At 41.9% G+C, this 16,420-nt stretch overlaps 1 protein-coding gene across 1 annotated transcript in view; it reads right to left on the reverse strand.

Moving 5' to 3' along the window:
- Window positions 1-234: 234 nt before the first annotated feature.
- Window positions 235-16,420, reverse strand: part of PIK3CG (phosphatidylinositol-4,5-bisphosphate 3-kinase catalytic subunit gamma) — a 33,088-nt gene continuing 16,902 nt past the window's right edge. The window contains exons 9-10 of the mRNA XM_056118505.1: window positions 15,920-16,077; window positions 235-530 (exon numbers count right to left, since the gene is read on the reverse strand). Of these exons, the coding sequence (XP_055974480.1) occupies window positions 252-530; window positions 15,920-16,077 (437 nt within the window). The 3' untranslated portion in view covers window positions 235-251. The remainder of the gene's footprint in view (window positions 531-15,919; window positions 16,078-16,420) is intronic.

Raw genomic sequence — 16,420 nt, forward strand, 5'->3', positions numbered from 1 at the left:
TCACTCATCTTCTTTAGGGGCCACACCAGCAGAGCTCATTCCAGTGCAGGCTGGTGATGTTGGGGTGCCCCCTGCCCTGGCACCTGCTGGTGGTGGGGAGTGAACTCGGGGCTTGTGCAAGCTAGGTAGAAACGTGCTCTACTGCTTGAGCCATCTCCATGGCAACTTCCAATTACATTTGAAATCTAAGTTTGATGGCTGATGTGCGCTTCAGCACACTGACTTGTTTTTTAAATCGACAGTTCCAAATGTCAGGCTGAATGCTTCTCTCCTTGTTTGATGCCAAGAACCAGGTGGAGGAACCAGTTAAACTGCACAGTCCATCCTTTGTCTCGGCAAACTTCAATCTGATCAAGAAAATACCTTTTTGCATCTTCCTCATTTTTCCCCACAGTGAGGGCATCTCGGATATATTCGATGTCTTCTTTGCTTGTTAACTGAGGCATGCCTGTCATCAGCATCATGGAGAACAGGATGATCAACAAGTTCGTGTGATGACGGAGTGCTAGATAAGCCTTAACGCAGACATCCTGGGTAAAGGAGGAGAAACGGTTAATTCCTGCTGTGAAAGTACCTGAGCAAGCTGAACACCACTGGGCTATGTTAACAGTTACCAGCCAGTCCAGGAACCACAGCACAAAATAGGTGAGTCTCTGGCTTCAGATAAAATGCTTGATGAAAGCATACCTTATTTTTATCATCTCTAAAGGCTAATTGCAAGTATTCAGGGCTGTGCTCAGAGCAAACCAATAGACACAGGTAAGTTTCATTTTAATTTTTACTCTCCCTGGTTGTTTCCATTTCTTTCCTTGGAGATTTGCCATGAGGATTGAAATTAGTCAGCTGCATGCAAGGCAAGTGCCTTCCCTCCTATGCTATCTCTCTACCCCCTCAAAGCTCATTTTAACAGGTTGATGCCAGTGTTGCAATTTTTGTTAATTAAATCATATTCAAGGGTGAAAATTTCTGTAGTCTCTGAAGAACAGTGAGTCTGTTTCTGAACACCGTTCTGGAACCAATAAACCTTATGCAAACATAAATTATGTTTGCCAAGAGCTAACAGAATCCAGAAATGATGAAATGTGGTGCATGAGATTTACTTAGTGGTAGTCTTATTTTACAATTTGTCCTACTCTAAGGAAACAGATTAATTAGCAGTTCATTGTCTGATTCTCAAACTTGTTAAGCTGTGAAATTTTAATATAAATTCGGAATCTTTAGTGGGAGAGGGTTTTAAAAATGCAGTGTCTGAAGCTTCCCCTAAAAGTCTTCAAGGTGATACAGGTGAGTTAAGTCTGCTTATTAAGTGACATACATGTCTCATGCCAATTAAGTTGTTTCTAAGCATAAAAAAGGAAAAAGCCTCTTAATTGCACAGCATCAGAGTAACCCAAACTCAGTAGCATAACTGGACAAATGTAAAGGTGTTAAAGAAAATGGAATTTAATTAACAGAAATATAAATATTTCAAATGAAATATGGAGTACATTTTCAAAGGAATAATGTCATAGCCAAATAGGATTTATTTCAAACTTACAGGAGTAGTTCATCATAAAGTATTGTCTTGTTCACTTGGGATTTTTATAAAAATAACATGTGAACAATTCATAACTAAATTCAACAATGAAAAGGATTATCTGAAATTACCAGAGAAAAATCATTCTGAAAGATGCCTACCAAGGAAAGAAATGAAACATAATGCTAGAAAAGATCTATTAGAATTTACAGGTAGCTTTCCTTCTTGAAATACTGAAGGGAAAATTCCCAGTACTATAGTAACTGGACTTTTTTTATTCAAGTAAAACTAGCATTTTATAAAATTAATAGAATGTCACAGGAGCCTCCAGTTAGAAAGCATAATGAAAAATTAGATCTTAGAATAATGAGAAAAACACAAGATTCCTGGGAAAAACACATACAATGTTTGCAAAGCCCATTTTGTTATTTTTATTATTTAATTTTTTGATTTTGGGGCCACAGCTGACAGTGCTCAGGGGCTATTTCTGACTCTGTATTCAGAGTGATCCCAGGAAGTGATGAGGAGGGTTAGGAGGGGTGGATTATATGTGGTCATGGGGACTTCAATTGGAGTCAGCTAATTGCAAGGCAAGTACCTTTCCTCCGATGCTATCTCTCCACTCCCTCAAAGCCCATTTTAACACATTGATGCCAGTGTTGCAATTTCTGTTAATTAAATCATATTCAAGAGTGAGCCACCAGTGAGTTCACCCAGCATCAACTATACAATAGTTAAAATATACTGAGACCCATGAAAAACAAAGCACACAGAGAAACAAACCATGTTCCTTGGTGAGAAGATGTAAACTCATCTCTGATTAATAGCAAAGTCTATGTGTGTACAGTACAAAAAAATTACTGAATAGTCAGACATGGTTTTTAGTTCAAAAGAAGCTGAGAGGAAATTTTGAGGAAAAGTATAGTGATTAAAAAACTGCTTGCTATACTATGTATTAAAACATAAAATGTGAATGTTTAAGAACATTGTGTTAAAATACTATAACATTAATACCATGAAAGAGTATGTAGTTATTTTCAAAAAAGTAAGAAATTGCTTTGAATGGATGGAAAATTCAGATACATCTAAGTATATGTATGTAATAAAATTTCTCAAATTAATGGAGAAAGGTTTATTATTTGATAAATGAAGCTGGTACAACTCATTTGTCATTTGGAGGAAAATAAACTTTTACTTTATAATATACCAAAATCAATTCCAAATTACTTAAATCAAAATCAAATATTTAAGGATATTCAAAAATATATTTAAATATTCAAAGAGGTGATATTTAAATACTCTTGGAATGAAAAGGACTTAATGATGAATAACTGCCAGTGTAGAGTCAGCAAGGAAATGATGGAGAAATTATAGAACCCACAAGTACTAAGAAAAAATGTTACAATCTTAAAAGGTAAAAATACAAGAGAAAACATCTGCAACATAACAGGTCACTCTGTTTATAAATCAATGAGAAAGAGTTGGTTAACTAGAACCTATAACCCATGGATATGCATGAGAATTCTGACCCTAACACATAACAACAGGTAATAAATAAATAGTTTTTTAAAATATGCTACTTCAGAGTAATCAAATGTCACTTGAGATTAAAAAAAACTTTTTGTTATGTTGGATAAATATTTTTATTTATTAATTATAATTGGACTGGAGCAATAGCACAGCCGTTAGGGCGTTTGCCTTGCATGTAGCCAACATGGCTGACCCGAGTTCGATTCCTCTGCCCCTCTCGGAGAGCCTGGCAAGCTACCGAGAGTATCTCACCTGCACAGCAAAGCCTGGCAAGCGACCCGTAACGTATTCGATATGCCAAACACAGTAACAAGTCTCACAATGTTACTGGGCCCGCTCGAGAAAATCGATAAACAACGGGAGGACAGTGACAGTGACAGTGATTAATTATAATTGGCAAGCTTTAATTTTCATAAGCTGATGGTAGATAAGGATAGAAATTTTGGGGAGGAGGGGAATTTGGGCCATACTTGGAGATGCTCAGGGGTTGCTTCTGACTCTGTACTCAGGAATTATTCCTGGCAGTGTCAGAGATCAAACGTAGTTCAGCCATGTGCAAGGTAAGCATCCTACCTGCTGTACTATCACTCCAGCCCCAAGGATATAACTATAATTATATAACATATTTATAAAATACATAAGCATTTTTGCAGTGCTGAGGATTGAGCGCTGGCCTTACATACACAAGGCAAATGCTCTATATCTGAGCTACATTCCTGGTCCTGGCAATAGATGTGATCTTAAAAGTGACTTGATAGCCTGCACCAAAAGCTTTAAAATGCTTTTAAATGTTATATAATTTAATTGTGGTAGTTACATAACTGATGAATTTTTAAAAATCAATTAATACAAAAATCATATACATACATTGGATAAATGCCACTGTGTGTTACTTATACCTCAATGAATTTGACTTTAAAATGGTTTCTTAGCAATTTCCATGCTAGGAATTTACCTTTTTAAAAAAATGGATAATTTGGCAGCAATTTTCTATAAGAGCATTTGTAAGAACCTTGTTTAAATTTGGAGAGAGTTGAAAACAACATAAATGGTCTACAGTAGGGGACTGATTTTAAAAAGGTTTGTGGAGGTACCTACTATTGTACATTCTGAAATGGCCACAGATTGGTATGGAACAAAAACATTTAATAGGCATGTACAAGTGAGGACAACAGCATGTATAAAAATAATATATGTGGACCAGAGGAATAGTGCAGAGGTTAAAGAACTTGCATTGCATGTGGTTGACTGTGATTTAATCCCTGGCACCTTTCCTGAACCCCTGAACACTGATAGGAGTGGTTCTTGAGCACAGAGTCAGGAGTAAGTTACAATCCCCCTGTCCCCAAATACATAAAAAAAAACATTTTAATGTTGTGTGTCTTAGCTCTTAGATAATCTTACATGTTTCACTTGCACGTGGCAGGGACCTTGGTGACAATGGGGAGCAAGTCTATGCCATTTGTTAAGGGTGGGCAGAATACTACACCCCCATCCCTAGTTCCACCCCAGCTTGCAACATATAAGCCTATGAAAACCAATGGACCGTTCTGGCATTTTGCTTATTATCTATTTGAACAGTATCTCCCAGGTAGTGATCAGGAGGGATCCCCTGCTTGATTCTCAGCTAACTTGCCAAGTGGTTCCATGTGAGGGGCCCGAGGATGCAGTCCTGTTCAGGTCCATGGTGCTGGGGGAATCATCTGAACTGCCCCTGACAGGGCTCAGAGGCCTCTATGGCCACTCCTGCAGGGCTTACGGGACCATGTGCTGCTGGGGTTAATTGTCTGCAAGACATATGCCTTAACCCCTGAGCTGTCTTTCTGCCCCCCATTTTGGCATGTTAAAAATGGTATTTGTGCTAGGTTCAGTGTTAGTTCCCACTCTTCCCCATTTGGAGTGTAGATGACTCCACCGTGACTCTCTGCCAACATCAAAGAGTGAGACTAGACAGACCCCAAAGACAGGGATTTTCCAGCCAGGGCCTTGGAGGTTCTTAACTCTGGGAGCCGCCCCAGCGCATTAGTGCTCTTACATTCTTAATGACTCCACTTATGGCCGGAAACCACTTGCTTGGCTCCTCTGTAGGACAAGGAGGTCTCTCTCATTTCTTGGTAATTACACAGCCTTTGGGCAGGTTTCATCCCAGGAAAAAAAAAATCTCATTAATTTGCCACCTCACAGAATTCTCACAAGGGCATCAATGCCACCGCTTTCTGATTTTTGACTTGGTGTACATTCTGATTTTTAATTATTTTTCTCTCCTTTTGTGAGCTGGAGTGACAGCACAGCAGGTGGGGCATTTGCCTTGCAAGCGGCCAACATGGCCAACCTGAGTTTGATTCCTCTGCCCCTCTCAGAGAGTCCGGCAAAGCTACTGAGAGTATCTTGCCCACATGGCAAAGTCTGGCAAGCTGCCCGTGACGTATTTGATATGTCAAACACAGCAACAAGTGTCACAATGGAGATGTCACTGGGCCTGCTCGAGCAAATTCATGAACAACAGGTGGACAGTGACAGTAACAGTGACTCTCCTCTGTACACTGGGGCACTAGGCAGCTGCCCACTGCCTGCACCCACTGTGTTTCAAGCAGTTTTCAGAGAAAAAATGTTGAGGAGGAAAATTAGTCTGGACTCAAGGTATTCCAGCACCTGTTTGTAGATGTATAGAAATTATGTGTTAAGTAGCAAAACACTTATATCCGGTAGCTCCAAAGATGGGCAAGGCACAGCCCTGCTTCTCCCAAGGGCCTACACATCTGTATTAGGAATTGTTGCTGACTATTCAGTTAGTTCTGGCTTTCCCAAGGGCTTCTGTGAGAAAGACAGGCCATCCCCAATTTTAGTCACAGGCACCTCACTTATTCTGTGCAGACTTAAGGAATTCTGTTCAGGTGTGATTCTTTGACTTAAGTGTAGCGTGAAACAGTGCTTCAAAGCATAGGTTCAGATGGGTATGAGAGATTATTATAGGTGCTTGATACAATTTTGATTCCCAGATACGGCCCTGGTGACCCCCGAGCATTGGTTCTGACACTGTGGACCCAGTGCAGCACTGTATTGCTTGATGCACCCTCACATTCAACCACTGGGTGTGACTGGCTGAGAATCAACAGCATCGCCCCCCTGACCCCCTGACCATTGCTCAGGAGTTCCTCCTACACCAGCCAAATAAGCCGTAGATTCACACACCAAGATATTGTCTTTATTACTGATAAGCTATTGGTCATCACAGGTGTGACTAACCCTTAGGTTCCCTTCTATGAGGAAAGAATCACAGTGAGAGCAGTGGGTGCAGGGAGGTTCAGTGCTGTGTAGGTAGTTGGCTATGATTAGGTCACCTGTTCTCAGAGAGGAAAATCCAAGGTGATGAGGTGAGTGGGGGTGGGGTGGGGGTGAGGGACAAGCCTCAATCCGCCAGCCCAGGGGCTGCAGTTGCAGATGTTTCTCTTGTTCTGAGGAGCCACAGTTCTGCCCACCAACGCCCCAGAAGTTTCATGAGAGAGAGAGAGAGAGAGAGAGAGAGAGAGAGAGGGGGTCACTCTGCTGCTTACTCCCAGGGGCCTGTGGTTTGAGGGACCATGAGGTGGGGCACTCAGGGGCAGCACCGTACACAGAAGTAAGAGAATTTTTCCTTCCCAGCCAGCACTACTATCCTTGACCTCAAAAATCCTCCCTCTGTGCTTGTTGAAGATGTCATATTACTGAGTGGGGATGAAGGGACCAAGGGAGAATCTGATGGGGTGGGGGGTGTGGTTTAATGTGCTTGGTGATATATGTGATTGTGGGGAACACTGGACCAGAACATTAGGCAGTGGCAGCCAATAAACTAGTCACACCTGCACTGTGCCTATGGTGGTAATTTTGTTGTTGGTTCAAAGCCTTGATTGTAAGGACAAAGACCAAAGCAATGCATTGTCTGTACAAAGCTACCATTCCTACAAGTCTTGGGCACAAAGGAATTTATTATCAAGATCAAAATTAGAATTTGATTTGTTATAATTGACCTAACATCTCAGTTCACTAACCTGAAAACAAACTACTTCCATACCACAATCTACTAGTTTTGTTTTTTTTTTTGAATTTTGGGGCCACACCTAACTGTACCTGCTGTACTATCATCACTCCAGCGCTAATTCTACTCAACATTTTAACTACTGATAAAATTAATTACACTGTTCAAGGGTAGCACTGTAGCACTGTGATCCCATTGTCCATCGATTTGCTTGAGCGGGCACCAGTAACATCTCCATTGTGAGACTTGTTGTTACTGTTTTTGGCATATCAAAACGCAATGGGTAGCTTGCCAGGCTTTGCCATGCGGGTGGGATACTCTCTATAGCTTGCCGGGATCTCCAATATCAGGACTGATCATGCTTTTTCTTACAACTAAACTCCCCCATCCTCACCTAAAAGTAAAGTGGAAGTGAAATATTACAGAACCTAGCCACCAAAAAGGGGAAGTAATATATGAGCCATGAAACAAAAATTCCAGGACAAAAGTCTAGAGCTAAGGGGAGAACAAAGAGGAAAGTTACAGGTATTTATCAGTGAAAAGAAATATTCTCTCTTTTCCTTGATAGTTTCTTTGTCTGCTAGAGGATTGAAGACACTGGAGAAAGAGTATTTCAGCTTAATACACAGGACTTGATTTTTGTTTTCTTGTTTTTATTTTGGGGGGCCACAACTGGTAGTACTAGCATGCTTCTAGCTCCTCTCCCAGGGTCACTATATGGTCATGCTCAGGAGGCCATATGGAGTGCCAGGATTTGTACTCTGTTTGACCATGTGCAAGGCAAGAACCCTGCCTGCTTTACTATCTGGCCCCATTGATTTCTTTTCTTTATATAAAAATCAGTGAATGGTCAAACCAGGGGTTGGGAACATCTGGTCTGTGGGCCATATAAGGCCCACTAAATCCTGTGGGCTGGCCCTGTACATGATGGGACAGATATGTAAGCTTCTCATTGGCTGCCTGTATGGGATATACTATTAATGATATTATAAGTATCCACATGGCCCTTTGCAGCAAAATATTTCCCTACCCTTGGAGAAAAAAATGGCTTTCTGGTCAATCTGAAAGAAGAGTGAGTTTTGCACTTGACCACTATATGAATTGGTTGAGTTTGATTCAGATTCTTATCTTTAAAAGTTGCTTCAAATCTTATTCTCAGCTTAATTCTCACTACATGAAAAGCTCATTAGAAACCTCAAAGTTACAACTATACTATTCTAAATAGCCTGTGTATAGGGGCTGTGTGTTTTTGGGTTATCTTCTAGCCTTGTTTCAAAAAGGATTGGAGGTTGCCTATTTGCGTATGTGATAGTCAAAATAACAATTAGAAGTAGGTAGAAGAGAAGAAAAATAAAGAAAACATCCCACAGTGGTTTAGGGAAAGAGATTCATCTTAAACTACGTATCAAAACTCCTTTATACTTGCTGTGGATAGCCCTCAAATGAATGTGTAGCCGAAAGGGAAATGGAGTCTGTTCTTTCATCCACTTTTCAGAAGATTAAAAACAACATTTTTAAAAGGAAAAACACAGTGTTTCTAGAAACTGAGACCTGAAAAGAATTTCCCAGGAGACTCTTAATAAAGAGTATACATTTTTTTACATGGTGAATAACAGCCTGGATAATATTATTGTGGTAGACAAAACAGTTCTCTAAAAGAAACTAAACATTGAAAGAACGAGGCCAGTTGGAAGGTCATTCTTGATAAATGTTTAAAAGCAACAGGGTCTAATATCTCCAAAAGGCATGGAGATATTCTGCACACTGGCTTAACCCAAGGCCATCTTCCCAGCCTTGGATTCCTCTCTTTTTCATAAAAGAAATAAAATTCAACCAGCTAACCCAAGTCCTAAAAGTTCTATAACCAAATTCAAGTTCATGATTACCAACATATTTAACCCCCCACAAGTAACTAAGGTTGACCCCTTCTCTCAGGTCGCCTTCCAGCGACTAACATGGAGAATAGGTAAGAGCTGAAGGTCTCCAGGTCTGGCTGAAGGAGACTGAACCTTACTTGCTGGGCCTTTGTGCAAATCTCAAGAGGGAATCCATTATCAACTCAGTATGTTATGGGCAATTCAACAGGGAAACTTGTCATCTTCCACTGGAATTTTCTTTCTTTCTTCCCCCCCCCTTCCTTTCTTCCTTTCTTATCTATTTATTTTTTCAGCCAGAACCTATTTATTTTTAGCACCTGGTGGAGCTCAGGGGCTACTCCTGGTTCTGGCTCTGTGCTCAGCTACTCCTGAGGATCATGTGGTGCCAGGAAATATACCCAGGCCTTTGTGCCATCTCCCAAGTTACAGAATAGGCCTTTACTTACAGCAATTTGTGACTACTCAGTTGAGGTTTAAATGACTCTGCTTTGTTCTCCATGCTCTTAATCCAGACTGTGTTTTACTTCAAATGGTATCTTAATTTCATTTCTTCACTCAAATTTTGCTACACACTTCCAGGTATAATTATGTCTCTGCCCTCCCAGGAAGGAACAACTGCATTCTCTCCCCACCCCTTGTGATATTTAATATTTCCTTCATGTCTTTGCTCAAACCATTCTTTTTGCCTGAATGTTTGCTCCCCTCCCTACATTTGCTTGGCAAAATGAAGTGGAACTGGGCCTTAAGGATGGATATAAACTCTTCCTTTTTTGCTATTTCCCTTTTCAATATCCAAGGCATGAGTAATGTAACTTTGTTGAAATCCTTCCTAAAAAGTGTGTGTGTGTGAGTGTGTGTGTGAGTGTGTGTGTGTAAGTGTGTGTGTGTGTGTGTGTGTGTGAGAGTGTGTGTGTGTGTTCTGTGTCCTGGGGCTGTGTTGCTGCTCTGTCTTATCACCTGTACCACATAAAGGCAAAGGGGTGATGAATGAAAGCTTCACATGCTGAAGCAAAGTTCGGTTTGTAGCAAGATTCACCAGGGTAAAGACATGTTGAATTAGGGGGCAGTCACATATTTGAAGGAAGGATTTAATGGTAGTGCTCACTGGCCTTCCCAAGAGATGCACTTGAGTTTTCTGTTCCTGGCACAATGCAAGAACATCAGTCAGTCTTTACTGAGTGTGTTGTTGGCTGAGTGTCCATTTGGAAATGAAAGCCCAGGGCCTGGAGACTATAGCAGGATGGAGCAGGAGACTAAGGAAGCTCCTCCTGGCAGCTTACAGCTATAAACAAACATGAGAAAAGAGTCAGAGGAGGAATGAAAAGTAATGGTGAGGTCATTGTAGTTCCCAGCCCAGTGCCCAATGGCAAGGTTGCTGGGGTCTGTGCTCACAGGAAGTACGTGAGTCCCCAACAAGGCAAGTGGCAGGAAGGAGCAGGACCCCCAGTCCCAGAGGCAGGCAGGACAAACCAGGGCGCTGGTAGAGAAACTGAGGCAAGAGTGGTTAAAGTCGCCTGGGATCTCAGTGGAGGGAGAGATGACAGCAGGGACAGACCATGGCTGAATGAAGGTTCTCGCACACAGGAGTCATGGACTCAGGGCTCAGCCTTTGGGTGGAGGTGCTCTGCATACCCTCCTGAGGGTGAAGGGGAAAGACTGCTCCCAGTAGAAGCGGGTCGGGTGTGGTGCAACTGACACCTACACGGAACCAGTTCTCACTGGTGAAACACTTGTCAAGAGTGACATCTAGGGGCAAGTGCCTCTTAAGTGCGCTCCTCTTCTGCCTGCTTTGCAGAGATGTGTTTGGGAAGGTGCTCTTTGACTTTCCTGAGCACTTCAGCTGTATCACACACAATTGTCTGGTACCTACTATGTTTTGAGGGAGAGAATGCCTCCAGAGTATCTGTATGGGGTCAGGTCCACGCTGACCGCTGCCCTGCATGTACTGCTTCCAGTGACTGGGAGAAAACAGTTAAGCTTCTACCAGGAACGGTCAAGGTCCTCCCGTTGTTCGTTGATTTGCTCGAGTGGGCCCAGTAACGTCTCCATCATGAGACTTGTTGTTACTGTGTTTGGCATATCGAGTATGTCACAGGTAGCTTGCCAGGCTCTGCCATGCAGGCGAGATACTCTCGGTAGCTTGCGGAGTGATAGAATGGTGGGTAGATGCTTGCCTTGCAAGTGGCTGTTCCCATGTTCTGCCAGGAAATCACCATGAAAATGTTCCTAGGCACCTCATGGCCCCCTGCCCATTTGCCTATTAAGTAAAACTTTTGATTTCATACTTTGGGTGTCCCCGTTCTACCAATGTGTGGGGATTGACTGGCATCTTGGAGGTTTATTAACGTCCATGTCAGTCTGTGCCTGCATCAGGAATGTAGAAACTCATAATACCACGACGAGAACTCGAGAGGTTTGGGGGGGTCTCATCCAACGTCTTCCGAACACCATGAGAATAGCCCTTCCACATTCACTCTTCCCCTCTGCTGATACCCAGCAAATGCTTATGAGGGTGCAGGCCTTAAGGGAGAGATGGGACCACATGAAGCCAGTAGCACAGCAGTGCTCACATCTTGAGAGAGAGGAACAGAGGGACTGTCATGCTTTGAGATCTGGGGCTGTAACCAGCGATGGCAGGAGGGGGAAACTGTGATGAGGAAGGACATGGAAGCTGTGACCTGCAGGTGGCCAAGAGCACTGTGGGGGAAAAGGCGGAAGTAGTGGAGCAGCTGGGAGGATGGAGACACGGAAGTCACAGAGATCAAAGGTGAGAATGTGGGGAGAGAGCTGGGGACGGTTGGAATCCTGACCTGGGAGGGGCCGCTCTGGGACCTGTCTTGACTCTCACCCTTTAATTTTTAATTGTGGGGTCATGATTTACAATAGAGTCAATATGAGTATTTTAGGTTCACAGCCTTATATGTTACTGGACCATAACTACCACCAGGGATGGCTCACTGCTCCCTGTAGCAAAATTTCATTATTTAGACTCAGTTCAAAATTAGATAAGGAGCCCCTGTATAGTTTTAAAGTAAGGGAAAAAAACATCATCATATCTGTTTACTTAAAGTCAGTTCTTAGCCAAATTCTGATTAACCTATAACTACCTAAGGATGCAATTTTTTAATAAAATGAAGGAAAAACACAAAATATTGACAGTACTGTTTTTGGACTAGAGGATAATTGGTTGAAACCCTATTGCTATTATTTGTTGCTTTTTCTAAAAACAATGCATCTTATAGATTTTTTTCTAGAGTTTTTGGTCTACTATCAGCTGTGTTCAGATACTACTCTTCGTTCTGTGTTTAGGGTTCACTCCTGGCAGTATTCAGAGCCCATGTTTCATACTGGGGATACAAACGTGGGTCAACTGTGTGCAAGGCAAGTGCCTAAACCACTGTACTCTCTCTCTCTAGCCTCCTATCTACCATATTTAAAATGAGGAAAGGGAACCCTTATGTTTCTGAACAAGAATTAGAAACTGGCAAGCTAGAGAAGTTGTGGGAAGTCAGATTTCCTTTGACCATGTATTTGTATCTGTTGTTATATGTCTGTTATTGTTTGGGGAACTTTAAAATAAACTAGTTGCAAAATAAATTTCCAGTGTTGAAGATGTTGCTTTTTGATCTCTTCAGGTAGGAAGAGATTTTTCCAAGGAGAATTTCTTAAGATCTCATTGTAAAATATCCGCTGTACACCTTGAGTGTAGCCTTCTGCTCCAAAAGCTAACACAGTCTTGGGTCCAAGTAGTGGACCTTGTTTTCTTGTATTCTCATAATTACAGCTTGTTCCTAAACTCCCTCTTTGTCTAGGTCTAGGGAGTTATTTGCGAAAATGACCCTAGCCAAACTAGTGACCTTGGGAAGAAGAGAGAGGTGGGACAAAGCAGTGCTTCCTCTCTCCATTTCCTTTCCTCCCTGTCCCCTGGACACCAGTGAGGGACATTTGTAGGTCTTTGTGGAGAAAGCCTACTCATGCTCAACAAAAAGCAGGCTAATTTTTTCTTCACCCTTTCTAACAGGCTATTTAAATAAAAAACCTGCATTTGTTAACCTTATCAACTCTGAATTAGTGCTCCTTGGAGATGAGGACACCTTTCATTCAGAATGTAAATATATACAACATATTCCAGCTTACCCAAAAATGGCAGCTTTATTATACAAGAGTTTCTATTTAGAGAGTGCAGAGACTGCCTGGTCCTGAAGGACTTAACTCAAAAAGGGAACATGAAACTAAGAAACAGAACATCTTTCTGGAAGGCTTAGTAGTGCGTAAAAATAAAAACTGTCACAAGGTCTGAGTCAAGTGGTGAAAAACTTCTGCTTGTTCTTGGTGAGTTGGAAATTTCAGAGGTTCTCCATATGCATAGCCAGCCTCTCTGCTTGTCTCTCACCCTGCTTTCAGTAAGGGAAAGGCCGGGCCAGTCAGATCCTCTTTAACCCAAATAGGGCTGCATTGTCCTATTGTAGAAATGACAGTTTGGTCCAAGAGCTCTTTTAGAAAGGCTTCTCAGCCTAAAAGCTTTCAAAGTTTGAAGCCCTGTAGTGGATATATCTAACTGGGGTAGTGACTGGTTATTGAGTTTCTTTGTGGTTTAGGTAAGAACTGCTTATAAATACACGATATAGGTCTTAATATCCCCCCTTCTGAATTGAAAGAGAAGTTTTGAAAGGGTAAATGATCTACATTTCTCTCTCTTCCTCTCTCTCTCTCTCTCTCTCTCACACACACACACACACACACACACACACACACACACACACACACCTATTTAGTAACAGGGCTAGAGCTTAAACTCGTTTGTTTGCTCCAAAGCTCATCCTCTCAACCATAACCATACTGCATGTGTGTTTAATTCACAAGCACTTACATAATCTGAGTTGGTACTCATATATGTATGTGTATTCAGTGGGTGGGGTATTTGCCTTGCATGCAGCCAACATGGCCGACCCGAGTTCGATTCCTCCGCCCCTCTCCGAGAGCCTGGCAAGCTACTAAGAGTATCTCGCCTGCACGGCAAAGCCTGGCAAGCTGCCCGTGACATATTCGATATGCCAAACACAGTAACAAGTCTCACAATGTTACTGGGCCCACTCGAGCAAATCGATGAACAACAGGAGGGCCTTTACCTTTACCTTTACATATACATACAATGAAATGCATTAAGGTATTTTAGTGCGCTATGCTACCTAGTGATTGCATTAGCTTCTGTCACAAAGGATAGAAAAAGGAGTCCAGATTTGCAAGCTAGATTGTTCAAGGCTCACTGTAAAGGTTCCATTGGTTTGACTAGAAGTTGTCTGGAAGAGGAGGGTCACCTAGTTTAGCACCCCCATACACCAAATTTTTTCATGAAAGACGATTTTGACACCTTATCACCACTATCATCACCATGAATAAGGCTAAAGGGACAGTCCTGTTGGGATTTTAATGCTGGTGTGAGCACTGTGGGAACTCAGTGAAATGCCAGCAACAGGAAGATGGCTGTCAATCTCGGGGGTGGGGTGGGATGACTGGCAACAGAAAGAATCTATTTACACAGCAACACAGGGTGACTGTCAATGAGGTGCCTGTCAAATTCTTTAAGTGTGTTCTTTAAAGGGCTATAGATAATGTTTGTCTGAAGCTAGTCAGACAAGCCTCACCTTTAGGGGAGACAAATATTTGAGTATTGTCCCCTTTTGTAATGGTCATACTCCTTTCTTAAATAGTAATATTATTATTTTTAGAAAATAAATATTTTTCTTTTACGATGTTGTCAAAACATGTGATTTCTAATTTTAAAGAAAACAGGACCTAAACATGTCAAATCCCTGGAAATAGTATGAGAGCCAGATGATTATACCGAGAAAAACACACTAAAAAGCCCAAGACCATCTGGGTTACAGAGATCTCAGTTTCTCTGACATACTGTCAGAGAGGGTTAAGTCCTGCCATCCCCACACAGAAAACTGGCCTGGAGCACAAACATGAACACATGGGTTTCAGAACTGGTACCCCCTAGTTCCAGTTTCACTCAACTTGAGACTGGTGTCATCTCCCAAAGATCACCGTGACTCAGGAAAAGCTTGGTTCTTGAAATGATGGGAGTAAACCAAATGCCATGTAACAGCACTAGGAGAGGGACCATTTCATGGGAATCTAAGACCAATGTTTATCTGGGCACAATTCAGGTCCCTGCCCAGCTGTTCACCACACACACTGCTAGCAAATGAGTGCAGTATAGTCGGCATGGCAACGTGTAGGAATTGTATGCATTTGCAATCATTACATTTTCATGTGTGAACATTTGTTCCTTAAACATTTAAATGATTTGATTGTTAAAAGTGAGTGTAGACGAGAAAGAAAGAAAAAGAGAGTGGAATGGGAAGTTTCCGGAAGATGGCTAGATCCCTGCAGGAGCTTGTTGTCAGGTAAACAGGACAAACATAGCCAGGTGGGGCCTGCATTAGATTGGTGACATTTCCAAGGAGAGAAGGGACTGCCCTCTCTAGACCTGAGATGAACATACAATGATGTAACAAGAACTGCCCTTGTTAGTGGTTTGATGAAAACATACCTGTTGTAAAACTCAAGGGATGATCCCCTAAGTACGAGAGTCCTGAAAAAGATCTGTAACATTGGCACCTTCTAAGCCAGGTAGCTATATAGTCAAAGTCTAAACATACTTGCCAGTTTATGAGCTCCCCCTTAGAGCCCTCTCTTCAGTGGTGATGTCAGGCTGGTGTTCAATGTCTTTCAGTCACAAGAAATGTGGAAGACATTCATTGGCTGCTAATTGTAGGTGGGAGGATTACTGAGAAACGCTTTTTTGTGCACTTGAGGAGGGAAGGAAGGGCAGAGCAGGGGGCAGCGAGCCAGAAGAGAGCAGGAGGAGACCCGAGGAGTCAATCAGAGAAGAAAATTAGGGCTGTGGTGAGCTGCAAGCATGAGCTAGTTGATCTTAGCAGGCAGCAATTAAGAGGGAGGAAAGCTGCTTACCTGAAATTTCTGAAAGTGGGGGCTCGTTTTCTTTCCAGAAGTTCCCATCACAAATAGGAAGTCCGGTGTGAGCACAAATGGCACTCTCTCTTTATTAATGCCCAGGAAACTTTTGTAATTCCCAAGTATGTGCCCAAAGTCAATGTGGAATAGATTTCCTTGAAGAGAAGAAAATGCCGGACATCATTCATTATACTTGGCCCCAGTGAGCCTAACAATCCTGCTATGTTTATTTCTTAAAAGGTTTTTAAAGTTGTCTGAAAATGAGAAATCTTAAACGAGGGATATTTTTTCCCCTCTCTGTTTTTGTCAGCATATGCTATTTTTGTTCTTAGCAGGTGTGTGTAGTAGTAACCTCAAAGTACTCTTTGAACCCAGCATGTGTGTGTGTGTGTGTGTGTGTGTTTGTGTTTTTTTCTGTACTTCCGGTGTTCTTTAAATGCCAGTTATAGTACATTAAAATATTCTAGTCTCACAATTATTCTTTGAAATATTAAATCA

The sequence above is a fragment of the Sorex fumeus genome, unplaced genomic scaffold (genome assembly GCF_029834395.1).
Source record: "Sorex fumeus unplaced genomic scaffold, SorFum_2.1 ptg000037l, whole genome shotgun sequence".
Lineage (NCBI taxonomy): Eukaryota > Metazoa > Chordata > Mammalia > Eulipotyphla > Soricidae > Sorex > Sorex fumeus.